Raw genomic sequence first — 13,122 nt, 5'->3', positions numbered from 1 at the left:
GAGACAGGAGAATTCTCCCAGTTCAGTTTTTGTACTTTTTGGGGAACTGGGACAATGGGACCCCATTCTTACTTAAATTACTTGCTTTAAGCACATTAAATAATTGAAGACAAAGATAAAAGATAAAAGATAAAAAGATATGGGAAGCTGATTGGGAGTCTTGAAGATGCTGTTATGTGCATCTCCCTCTCTAATCAATCAGCTCTGCTCATGAGTTCAGGAAGGTGCCGGACCATCTCCTTACTGTGGTCTCTCCCACTCCTCAAATAGCTCTCAATGCAGAAGTTGCCTATCTCTGGCTGTTTGCCCTGCTCTTACTCAGTCTGCAGGCTCCACTCCCTGACTGTCCCCAAAGGGTTATAGCAGTAGCTTCAGAAAATCATTTTTAGTCAGCTCTTTTAATAATTAATCATGACGTTCACCCTTAAAACGTGTGCAATGAAGAGAAACCATACACAGGGGGCAACATTCGTCTGCCAAAAAAGAAACGTTGCAGACTTTTTTGTGATATTGAAGATGTTAATAAAATTCCCACATCTGTGTTCTCACCCCCCCAGGAAAATTATGTTTTCCTATATTCATCCGATTCGTAAGATCTGGTTATTGTGATGTGTGCTTCTGGTGCAGGGTGAAGAAGAGGAGAGGAGGATAGAGCTGGGGGAAAACATTTTCAAGAGAAACATACCACCTTCTGCTTTGTTCTGTATTACACCTCAGCTGTATTTTGATTTTTCAGCAGTCTAAGTTATCTCATTTGCACTTTGGAGCTGCTCATAAATACCTCCAAGCAGCCATATACCTGGCTTGGAAATAGCAGTATTTTTCTGGGCTAGCTCCTTCCTATTGTAGCGTGACAAATACCTGTTATATGCAGCATGGTCACTTGTGCACCACAAACACAATGACTGTAAAGGTCACTACCACACAGTGCACTGCTGTGCAAATACGCTGCATTAGTAAGGACTGACCTAATTTTGAAGCTATCCACACAAAATCTAGTGGTTATATTGAACACTATGTTCCGACACACTACTGGAGCAGCCATGTTTTACCTGGCTGCATATTAATTCTAAAACCAATTAATTCCAAAGCCAATTAATTCCAAAGCCAAACTATCAAGATGAGAGAGATGATAAAAAGCATGAATCCAGCATTTTAACAAACATACTACTGATGCAGAAGCCTAAAAATCCTGACTACATTGTTTAAATTTTCATTGTATAATCCAATTAATCAAGAAGTTCCAAGAACAAAGAAGACCGAGCAGTTTAATGCAACCTTTATTTTCCTCAAAAGTTGATTCATGATATTCTGTGTTCCCGTTACAAATGCCTTTGGGTTAAAGGCTTCAGTGGGACATGGAGTAGTAGTGACACTTTGTGCCAAGACCTGGAGCCCTGCACTGTTATACCGAATAATTTTTCAACTAATTGCACCTTCCTTAAAAATTGCGCCACTTGGTTTAAGCAAACAAACAAAATTTTCATCAGAAAGTTTCACCATTTCTGTCTGCACTGCCGATTTTTGTCTGACCCTCTTCCCATATAGAGCTTTCAGCCAACCCAGGTAGCTGTGTCCACTCACACATGGTTCCAGTTACAGGTTGGTCAGAGAGGTGCTGGCTATTTCTAAGGGGATAAGTACCCCGAGGAGCAGACTGCATTAGACTGCTCACAAAGGAACACGCCTTAGAAACGAATTCCTGCTCCTTCCCTACAAGTTCACTGCTTGGTTTTTCACAGATAAGGCAAATGGAAGCACGGATGATACCTATCACTACTTGCTCCCTCTCCACCCCCTCCCAAGCCTTTTTCAGTAGATAAACGTGCTGGAGTACAGAAAGGCAATTTGAGCATCTTCAGGTAGTCGCAAGGGGTTGTCTAGGTAGCAGAGGAAGTAATTAAAAGGAAAGTTGGGACTATTGCTGCAGTAAGTTTCCAGCAGCATTGCCTGCGGTGCTCCGGACAGACGCTGCCCGGCGGGCACCGGCGCTCCGAGCAGGGCGTCACCGTACCTTGAGCAGCCGGACGGACGGCAGGAAGGCGGCATGGCACAGCTTCCGTATGGTCCAGTTGAGCGGCCGGGGAGCGTCCGTCTGATTCATGACCCCCCGCGAGTCCCGCCGGCGGAGCAGCCGCACAGCCCGCAGCGCCTACCGCGGCAGCCGCCGCCGGGGCGCGGGCATCCCACACGCAGCCGCCCGCGCCCGCGGTGCCGCAGGGCAGGGCAGGGCGCGCCGGGCGCGGGCAGGGGCTGGGCGGGCGGCTCCGCGCCGCCACCGAGCCTCCTTAAGACAGCGGGCTCCTGCGTGGGAACGGCAGTGCTCATGCATACCAAATGCGGCTGGATGGAGGCGATCGGCCCGCCGCTCGGGGCAGGCTGCGCTGGCTGAGCGGAAAGGGGCAGCCCGCATAAAAAAAGAGGCTGCGGGGAGAGCGGCTGCTCCTGCCTTCCCCCTCCTGCCCTCCTGTAAGAGCAGCCAGGTTAGCCGCTCCCAGGCGAGCGGAGCCATCCGCCTCGCCGCTCCGCTTCCCTGGGCAGAAAGCTGAGCAGAAAGGAGGGAATTTAAATACAGCGGGCGGAGGGGTGCTTGTACTTTCTTCCCCAAAGCATTGCCTGGAGTGGGAAACCGACATGAGGGGAGGGGCCAGCGCTCAGTCAGCAAAGACTGAGAGGGGAAAAAAATTAATTCACTCTTGATTTACTGATACAATGCACCTAGGAAGCGTAGTTTCATCGATCGCGCGCAGAATGGGTGCACTAGCGGCGAGTGGCAGCATTTAGAAGCTATGCTACAGTCTGAGTGTTGGCATGAACATCCTGGTGAAAAAAGTTCAGGTCAGCGTAGTAACTGAATTTATATGCAGAACAATTCTTTTTAGAGACGTGTGAACATACGAGGTTGTAATGCTGGGGCAATTGAAATGTGGTAAAGCACACTTTCATGTGGGTGGTACCTGATTTTCCCAGGTAAAGAAGATATTCTTAATGCCAACTTTCTACCTAAGGAGAAATACACTTTCCTACTTTTTTTTTTTTTTTTTTTTCCTTTCTTGAAGATTACATGAAGGAAGATTTACTAAGTACAAAAAGAAATGTCCTGCACAGCCTTGCCAATACTTTATCTTGCCTGTAATAACCAATTTTTACTAAGAGGAAAAAACTACCACTTCTCAGGAGAGTTTTAAATCTCTCATATCTCAGGATATAAAGCATAGCTAGAAAATGTACTTGGCTAGATTTCACTGATCTGCAGTTTTTATTCCCCACTGTGCTCACATTACTTCTCCATTTATGATTTATTCTCATTAATCAAACTCTCTAACATGAAGCAATATTCTTGGCTCAATTTTTAGGGTTTGATTAAGGACAAACAACTCAGGAGAGAACAGGTAAACTCAGTACAGCTACCAGTACCATCAGATCCTCCAGGGTAAATGGAGGATCCTAAAAACACAGCAGTTGTACAAATAGAGAAAAGTAAAAATTTGTAAGGTTTGATTCTCACAAACTAGTGAATCCCTCTAGACGAAGTCTTGCCTTTGCACACAGATTAATGTTCTCCAAACCCAAGTGTATCGGGGTCTGTGTAGAAGGAGCTGAATTGCACTAAATTGGATGTGCAGTACCTATATGTTGCTTTTCAACATATGCATCCCAGCCAGCCCCACAGCACCATACTCTCTCAGGAACCCTTTGAAGGCTGTTATTTGACCCCATTGTCTTTTGCCCAGAAGAGAATGGCCCAGAACATGGAACAAGACTGACTGTATACCAGAGATCTCCCACCCGTTCCACACAACATACATCACAAAACCAGAAACTTTGAATCTTGGGATATCTGTGGAAAAGAAAGAATAAAGCACCATCTAATAATCATAGTCTGTGTCAATGCAGATGAGCTTCTGGTTATGACTGGGCAGCTAGTTTACATGTCTTCTTACTTGAGCTCTCTAAATACATTTCTTTTATAAAAGAAGGAAAAAACTTGGTAAGAAGATGGAACGTGACAAGGTATTCTTCTAAGTCACCACCAACGTGGCGAAATTAAGTGGGCAGAACAAAATATTTGCAACTTTAAATAGCATGTGCCTTAAGATGTATGCAGCACGACAACTTTTGTATTTTAATTGTAATAATTTTCAAAGATAAGCTTCAGGGGTTCATAGTGAAAAGAAAGAGAAGGATTCAGACAAATAGGAAACACGTACTCCCCAGACTATGCCTTCCTCCCTCTGCCTCCCTCTCTGCACTCTCTAGTCACACTGATAAATTTCCTTTACCCTTGAAGATCAGTAAAGAGTTTCTTGATAAGGACACCAGGCTCAGTATTACCTTGACCAACTGCTCTGCATTAGGTATCTGCCACAAACCAAAATGTTAGTCTTACATGCCAGGGACAAAGGAGGTGGAGGAATCATAGTGTGCTGCTCTTCTTTCCAAAGAGTAGAGTAACAAATCTCAGAGGAGACTAGAGAATTGAGGACAATAATAAAACATAACAGATAGCTTTAATAAACTAAAAATAGTGAGCTCAATGTATCTTAGCTTCCACAGAGCATCCTGTCTTTAAGATGGAGTTCTGTCATTGCCTTCTTATGCAAACAGTACCTTTGGGACAAGAGCTGTTATGTGATGCAGTGCTTAATACACATCAGCCATGGCCGTGTGCCTTGCCTAGTCATCTGTATTTGCAGAAAACGAGTGTTAGAATGCTAATGTCTCTCAGTGGCAGCTAGGAAGCTCTGACAGACAGGACACCACCACGGTGTGGGAGCTCCACTGCTAACTCACAGTCCCTGTGTGATTTTGGATAGATCATTTAATTCCTAATTGACACTAATTTAAAGTCATTTTAACTTAATATGCATCTCTTATCTACAAGGAGTTTGAGGTTCTTTCTTGCATGTAAATTTGAAAAAAGCCAAGCAAGATTTCTTTGTCTTTGCAGCAGCCAACACCAATTTTCAGCAAACATTTGGAAGAAAACTGGTATGGAAGAAAAGAAGTCCATTCTCAACAGCTTATTTTAGCTGTTCACAAAAACCGGTTAAAAAGTCTAGGTACATACTGAGGAGATGTTTTCCATTTGCTGTGTGGGGCTTTTTTATCACTTTAATGAAAAAGTCAGTGTTTTCAGCTCTTGTTCTATCTTGCTGGAAAAGCAAGTGCTCAACTCTGCTCTTCTGCAGTCTATTAGGAGACAGAAAGTTGCAGCAACCTCACTAGGATTATGAGTTCCTACTCTGTTACAGATAAAAGACAGAGCTGCCACTTTGAGATTAAAATGCTTCTTCCTTGAAGTATACTCACTGAGACTTCAGTATTCACATCCTGTTCTTTGTGTTTTGCAAAGAAGCACCTTTGGTAACACAGAAAGTCATAGTAAACAAAAGACAAATTCAATTGCTGCCTGCATGCAGAGTTTTCTACTCTTCTTAAAGCTGTTGTTAATGATGAGCATTTTTAAGAGCACCTCTCTGTGGTTTCTTGCCATCTAAGATGATAATAAATCTACATTTAGAATGCTCTGGTACAGTAAATTTTAACACCTCCGGGACTGTTACAGAATGAAAAATAGCTGAGGAGCGTCCAAATATCTCTGAGCACACCAATAACATCCAACACATACAGCCTGAGAGTAAGAGCTTTTCAGAAGGATATTGCTCCCTAACCCAGCAACTACTCTCCTCTTACAAGTCACTCAGCACAAGAAAAGCACCACTCTTGCTTAGGCTGTCCATACGTGAACAACATAATTTGTTGTTAATATCTTAGACAGGGTCCAGGAAAGTTTTTTTTATCATGTTTAATTAACAATTCTGTTATGAAATACAAGATGTTGGGTGACTGAAATAAGCAGAGGACAGGAGTAGGAAACCAGGAAGATGCATTGCTTAGCACAGTAGAAACCTCTTTGTATGACTGCAGTCCAACTAGGGACAAACTTCAGGTGGAGACAGGTGAATTTTTGTGTGATACTGCACATGATTTTCAATGTATAGTAGAGGATGTGTAAAGAAGGATACATCTTCACAGTGCATTTATACAGATGCTTTTCTAAGGCTTCTTTGCTCTCAGAGCAGCTTTCCTGCTTTCCTGAGGGCTTGCACAGCCCAGCAGAGTAACAAATACAGGAGAAAATAGAGCTACCCATGTGTCTTTTTTGCTTTTAGCATTCATTTCAGAAGTACTACAGTGGCAGAGGTCATAGCTTTTCTTAATATAGGTTTTACATGTCAGTCTGTCTCCTAGTCTTGTGGAGGAGATGCCAGGATGGCAATAGAAGTAGTTCAGAAGCCTTCATTTGAAAATCAAAGATAACAGTGCTTTCTGCAGATACAGTCATGCAGTTTCAGCCATCTCATTACCCAGCCACTTTGCTGGTTTTTGGCTTAGCCAACAATGCAGAGCGCAGCAATGAGCAATAGCCTATATTTATAACAAAAAACTGTGTTTTTTTTTCCATTGTGCTCACAATTTATTTGTCTTCATTATGTGTTATTTCTTATAAAAATCAGCCAATAAAAAAATGAATCAATAAAATCTGAATAAACTATAATTAATTTTATGCCCATCTTCTTAATGGGCACAGATGTTCTTCAAACATAACACAATTGATAATTCACAAAATTTCTCCACTGCTTTCCCATCTTTTCTATTCACAGCATGCCTCAGGTGGCTTCTTTCTTCTCCCATCTTGGCTGAGGTATTTCACAGGTCTGTCACATGTTCATATCCACTATATCTACTAGTTCCTCTCCTTCAGTTGCAGAAAATATTAATGTAATGTTTACACATGTATTAAATGTTAATTAAATAATTTATCCTAGGTACAGGCAATTCTGTTTCAAGCACGTACATTAATGGTACTGTACGTAGGTATAAATTATGGTTTTAGGCAACTGACTAAACAGCCAGAGGAAAAGGTATTCCTTCTGTTTTATTCTTCTTCACACACATTCTTATATGTGTGTGCCGTAATGCCGTAATGCCAAACATGGTGAGATTGTTTTATAAGCCTACTCACTGTCACCTTAATGTCACCTTCAACTGGTCCACAAGTGTCTTTTGCCTGGGAAAACACCTGGCTGAGCTACCAGAAGAGATCTTGGGAATACTGGGATTACCAGAGCATACAGCCACTGTAAAGAAGCAGAGGAACTCGTGAGACAGCAGGGGGTCTGAGCAGATCAGGCACGCTCAGTGCTCCCTATGGAGATGCATATTTTCCAAGAGGTACTGTTTGATGGCTCTCAGTTCCAAAATGAGGAAAGGGGGGCACAGATTCAGGCTAAGCACACATAAATTGAAGTCCCAGTTGATGAGGTACAAGCAAACTTCTGTGGTTTCTCTTCTGCATCTACTGGAAAAGAGTTTGGTGATTTGCACCATTTTACCTCCAGTTGCTGAGTACTTAAAAATCTGCCTACCCATAACTTTCAAATGTGTATCCTCAAACAGTGTTTCTCTACACATTCTTCTTTAATTGCAGCCTGCAACCTTTCCACATTCATCTTTGGAAAGGATTAAAACACTTGGGCATATAACACTTTTATTTTGGGACTAGAAATGTCCATGATTGATTGTTACTTAGAAACAAAGACTGCATTTTAAATTACAATTTTATTTCTTTAGATAGATTTTCAAGCTGTTACTTCATCAACCTCTATAGCATACAACAGAAATTAGGCTGCTTCAACTTTCAGATTTCTGATTATTCTAAAAGCTTCTCTCCAAGTTAGTCATCATGTTCCGATCTGTACTGTCTAACTTTGTGTTAAGCCTCTCTTGGTTTTGATCTGTAACCTCATTTTCTCTATCATATACTAAGCTCAGATACCAAGTTAAGTGTTGAGTATATCAGTGCAACATTTGCACTACAGATAAATTATAAACATTTTCTAATTTGTATTATCTTAGTAAATAAAATACAAAACAAGTATGAAACTTTATTATAGGATATTCACCCTAACTATTAGGTATTTCTTCTGAAATGTCCTGAAAGTATCAGAACATTAACCATCTTGCAAAAGAGCACTTCTCTTCATTTGCTGTAGATTGATGTGATATATGATGAGAGTCCTTCTGTCTTAGTCTTCCAGAATGATGATGTATGTTTGTATTCTTTGAGTACGGTGGAAAACCACAAAAATTTAGAATATTTTCTGCTATGAGGCAGACAAAGATCCAAGATAATCAAGTGATATTTTAGCATGTACTGCATATCTGCATGCATTCCCTGTATCAGATTTACCTTACTCCCAAAGACAGAGGCCTTACCATACAGTGAATGCCATCTCCAAAGTGGTTTCCTGAAACCACTTGGCTTACTCTTGCAGAGCTGAACACATGTGGTGTTTCATTACTGAAATGCCTGTTTTATTGAGGATTCCCTTCCACCATGTTTGTATTTTCTATAGTACTTCCCACAGCTGCTCATTTAGCTGTGTAATGGTATCCATATTGCTTTGCAGAACTAATCTGGCCACCCAGTGCTTTTGGCCAAGGGTGTCTGTGAATGAATGGTTCAGTCACCAAAACTGAAAAGACTGTACTCAAGCACCCTAAAAGCTTGAGGGAAAACATGTCAGTGATGGGTGGTCTAGAACAGATGAAAAAAGCAGATAACATCACAGAAGCATTTGCTGGTCTGATTATCAAATCAGTAGGTACTTATTCAATAACTAACTGTATACTTGAAATTTTATTAGGAAGTCCTTCACAGAAATTCAGGCTTATTGGTCACAAATTTCACCAGAGGATAAAGCTTTTTCCCTCACACATTCTGTACAGCAGTGTTTTCTACCAGATGACTGGCTTCTGGAGAAGCTGTTTCTTTGTATTCCCAGTGAAATGGATGGTTTTGTCTTAAACACAACACAAGGAAAAGTGTACGATTAGGGTTTTCATGAAATAAAATTGAAATGGCTATAGCTCATTTAAGATGTGGAAAAAACAAGTATTATTCAAATCCACTTAAAAAGCTAAAACAACAACACACTCCTATGTCTATTTTGAAAATGACAGTGGTCCATTTCAAATTGACTTCATTAAGTCCGTTTTCAGCATCTTTCATGTCTGGTTGTGATTTATTTTTAAATTCACATTCCAACTCCCCATACATTCCTTTTATACCCTGGGATCACACACATGCACTATTTTACACCTATGTTTTCTCTTAGATATTTATAAGCACATCTGGACACCAACTAGCTGCATGGTAAAAGATGTGTGTGCTTTCCACAACATCTGTTCCATTTATTACCCATTTGTATTTGGTGGCACATTCTGGAAAAAAGGTAAAGATTGGGACCTTTTAGACTAATCACTAATCAGTGCTGTAGTAAAAATTCTTAATGCCCTCTAGAGATGGCAATCTAGTTTTGTACCAAACACAACAGATGGGTGACAGTGAAGGTGCCAGATGAAGGAAACAGTGAAAAGAGCATCAGCTGTACCAAATAAGTTGTAGTCTCAGCTTCCATTTGCTTAACCACTGCCTGGTGATGCTGTTTTGAAGGTATTGAGGCAGATGTGAGTAAAAATAAGAGAGATGTTCTGCACTAACTCAGTAAAAATCCTTCTAGCTCTAACAGAAGATTCAAAGTTATCAAGAACATGCCCTATCATTAAACATGACATTCTCACAGCATCTTATATTATAGACAGTTTTTAGTGTGATTTGACACTGTGCATAAATGAGACATTTCTTGAAATCCAGTGACTGCAGATATCTGGGAGACTATTTAGGGGAAAAAAATGTTCTCATAGGGAGGAAATACTCTCCAGTTATGTTTTTTAGGAAAGATGGAAAACAAACAAACACAAAACAAAATAAAGAAAAAACTCTTTCCGTTGTATTTTTTAGAACTCTTTTTTTTTTCTTTCTTTTTTTTTTTCTTTTTTTTTTCTCTTCTTCCCTTTTCTTTTTGTTTTAGGATTTAAAGGTGTTTCCTCCTCAGATATAAATCACAGTTTAGTTTCTTCCACAAACAAAACCACCAAAACAGAAAATCAGCAACTAAATTCAGATAATTATTTTTAGAATCATTAAGTCAGTGTCATAGTTTACAGCTTAATAAAACATTTTACTTGAAACTGATACTACTGATATTACTGTCACTGATAAGGCCACTCCTGGAGTACTGCATCCAGCCTGCATATGGAAATGCTGGAGGGAGTCCAACAGTGGGCCACAAAGACAGAAGCATGGAATCATAGAATCATTAAGATTGGAAAAGACCAATGAGATCATCTAATCCAACCATCCATCTTCCGACAGTATTGCCCACTAAACCATGTCCCCAGGAACTACATCTATCCTTTCCTTAAATACCTTCCAGGGATGGTGACTCCACCACTTCCCTGGCAGCCCATTCCAATGCCTAACCACTCTTTCTGAGAAAAAATTCTTCCTGATATCCAACCTGAACCTCTCCTAGTGCAATATGAGGTCATTCCCTCTTGTTGTATCACTATTACCAGAAAGAAGAGACCGATCACACCCCAGCGCAGTCTTCTTAAAGGTAGTTGTAAAGAGCAATGAAGTTTCCTCTGAGACTCCTCTACTCCAAGCTAAACAATCCTACTTCCTTCAGCCACTCCTCATAAGATTTGTGCTCCAGAACCCTCACCAACTTTGCTGTCCTCTCTGGACACACTCCAGGGCCTCAATGTCCTTCTTGCAGTGAAGGAAACTGAACACAGTACTGGAACGTTTATCCTATGAGGAAAGGCAGAGAGAACTAGGACTGTTTACCCAGGAAATGAGAAGACTGAGAAGGACTTTATCAATTAATATAAATATCTCAGGGAAGGGTACAAAAAAGACACAGCTGGGCTCTATCCATTGGTGCCCATTGAGAGAATAAGAGGCAAAGGACGCTTAAACTGAGGGTCACAGGTTGCCCAGAGAGGCTGTGGAGACTCCTCTCTGGAGACCTTCAGCAGGACGTGGGCCTGGGCAGACTGCTCTGGGTAGCCCTGCATGAGCAATGAAGTTGAACCAAGAAGTCTCTTCCCATCTTAGTCATTCTGTGATGCTGCAAATTCCTGGCACACCAGACAAAACTGTACACATTTTGGGGTGCTTTTTAATTATTATTATATATTTTTTAAACTTTATCCTACAACTCTCAAACCAGATAACAGAATGGACCCAGGATATAAAATTGCCCTGTAGAATAAGCTCTTTTTGCAAAGCGCAATTGTAGTATTATTCATGACAGACTAGCTACCCATTTATTTAAGCAGACAAGCTGCCCATGCTTTTGCGCATCTCCAAAAAGACTGTACATACCTATCTAGACATTGCAAGAGCAGAATCCACAAGAGCAAGAAAACTGAGCAAAAGAAAAGAGGATTTTTTTCCTTAAAGTGTCAATCAGTTATGTAACCGGACCCTGCAAAAGCCTTTAAACATGCACTTTCTAGTGTTGTTCTTGTAGCTTCCCTATCACAACTGTACAATTCTCCTTCTCAAATTATTCATACCAACATTAAATGGCAATACAGAGCTGATGGAAGGCTTTCCTTGGAAAGCTCTTCTGACATACTTTGCAAGCCTTTGTCAAGTTTATGTTCTCATTACAGACGGTCCTGTAACAACCAGCTGACATAGCATATTCTCCCCAAGACTATGATTTCAATCTTTCTTTCATGTACTTATTACTTTCTTAGAAATTTCAGTTTTGTGATTTTTGGCTTTCTCCGAGAAGCCAAAAAACCACATTCCTCCTGGTTTGCTGGCATGAAACCTTATGCTGTTGTGTATAAAGTAACTGCTATATTTATGACAGAAGTTATGCATTATGTTTTCAGGTCCACATTATTATTTCAGACCCTTAAAAAGAATTTTCTGATTCTTAATGGAACAGAACATCTATGGACATGATTTATGTATCATTTTGCTACAGCTCTTAAGCTAATTCTGAAGGAAAAAAAAACAAAAATTGACTGTGAAAGATGGACAAACATAAACAAGTTAGGAATTATTAAGTAAAAGACAAAAACAGTGAGGAAGAGTTGTGTAAGTATTTGTATGAAGTTTTTTAATACCTATTTTCCAAAATTATAATTTAATATAAACTTCAAATAAGACAAGTCTTGGGAGTATGTTGCATTATTAATTGAATAATTTTTCTTTTTTTTTTTCTTTAACTGAGTGTTTCTGAATAAAAGTACTACATAATTTCTACATATGGTCTGTTTTTTTCATGACAGTTCATACAATAAGCAAGAGATTAGTATTTATGCACTCTTGGAAGAAACATAACTTTCTAACAAACTGTTAATACCTTGTGTTTAGCCTATGAAAATGCTCTATTCTATTTAAGAGGTTTGCTTTGATGTATTTTGTTTTGCTTGATATCAAGACACACCCAGAGTGAGAATTCTTTAATAAGAGAGCTTTCCACTATTTGCTTAGTATTTGCTTAGTATACTTTTATTTTATTACTGTGAATTATTTTAGCAATCCATTTTATTTTATTTTATTTTTAACTTGCAGATTTATCTTTTTTTCTTTTTTTGTCACAGGCTGACAACTTTCTGCTTTATAACCAATCAAGAGTAACTGAAAGTTATATATTAGGGCATTGCTACACACTACATATACAGCAGAGAGCTAGGACCAAATGTGATACCAGAAGGTATCTACTGATTTGAAAGTTCCATTAATTATTTAGCTTACCCAGATATGTTTTATAATTACTGGATCCAGTTTTATGACTGGGAGAGAAAAATGCCAGCTGAAATATCTTTAGATCTAAAAGCACTTCTGGACCCTCTGATAGATAAAAAGCCCAGTATTCTAACTGGTGGTAATATACAAATTCCACTTCAGGCATATTTGGTACAAAAAGGGGTCAAACAGGTGAGAGAAAGCCTTGGGCTGACTTCAACCATTTTGACATCCACATAAACCTCACTGCTTAAAAATATTTTGAGATGATGACCAGTAAGAAAAAGAAATAGCATTTAACTGCAATCAGAGTAACGAACAATGACCCTAGTTGTATACCACATCTTTTTTTGGAAAAAAAGTCTACTTTTTATGTACTAAAAATAAATTGTCAGACTCATAACATATTTATAAAGAAAGCCTTCTCATGTATGTAT

General features: G+C 39.8%; 1 protein-coding gene across 5 annotated transcripts in view; it reads right to left on the bottom strand.

The window, feature by feature from the left end:
- The window catches only part of TRPM3 (transient receptor potential cation channel subfamily M member 3), a 382,389-nt gene that overhangs the window by 257,949 nt on the left and 111,318 nt on the right, over positions 1-13,122 (bottom strand). For 2 of the 5 annotated variants that reach the window (XM_090130626.1, XM_090130628.1), the window contains exon 1: positions 2,015-2,186. The exons of 2 other annotated variants lie outside the window; for them this stretch is intronic. In XM_090130626.1, the coding sequence (XP_089986752.1) occupies positions 2,015-2,104 (90 nt within the window). In that variant the 5' untranslated portion in view covers positions 2,105-2,186. Of the gene's footprint in view, positions 1-2,014; positions 2,187-13,122 lie in introns of those variants that run through there. One more of the 5 variants, XM_090130629.1, reaches the window with a different exon arrangement.

This window comes from Phasianus colchicus, chromosome Z (assembly GCF_987193195.1).
Source record: "Phasianus colchicus chromosome Z, bPhaCol1.hap1.1, whole genome shotgun sequence".
Classification (NCBI taxonomy): Eukaryota; Metazoa; Chordata; class Aves; order Galliformes; family Phasianidae; genus Phasianus; species Phasianus colchicus.
Note: the sequence above shows the minus strand (reverse complement) of the source record. Positions and strands in the feature narration are given on the sequence as shown.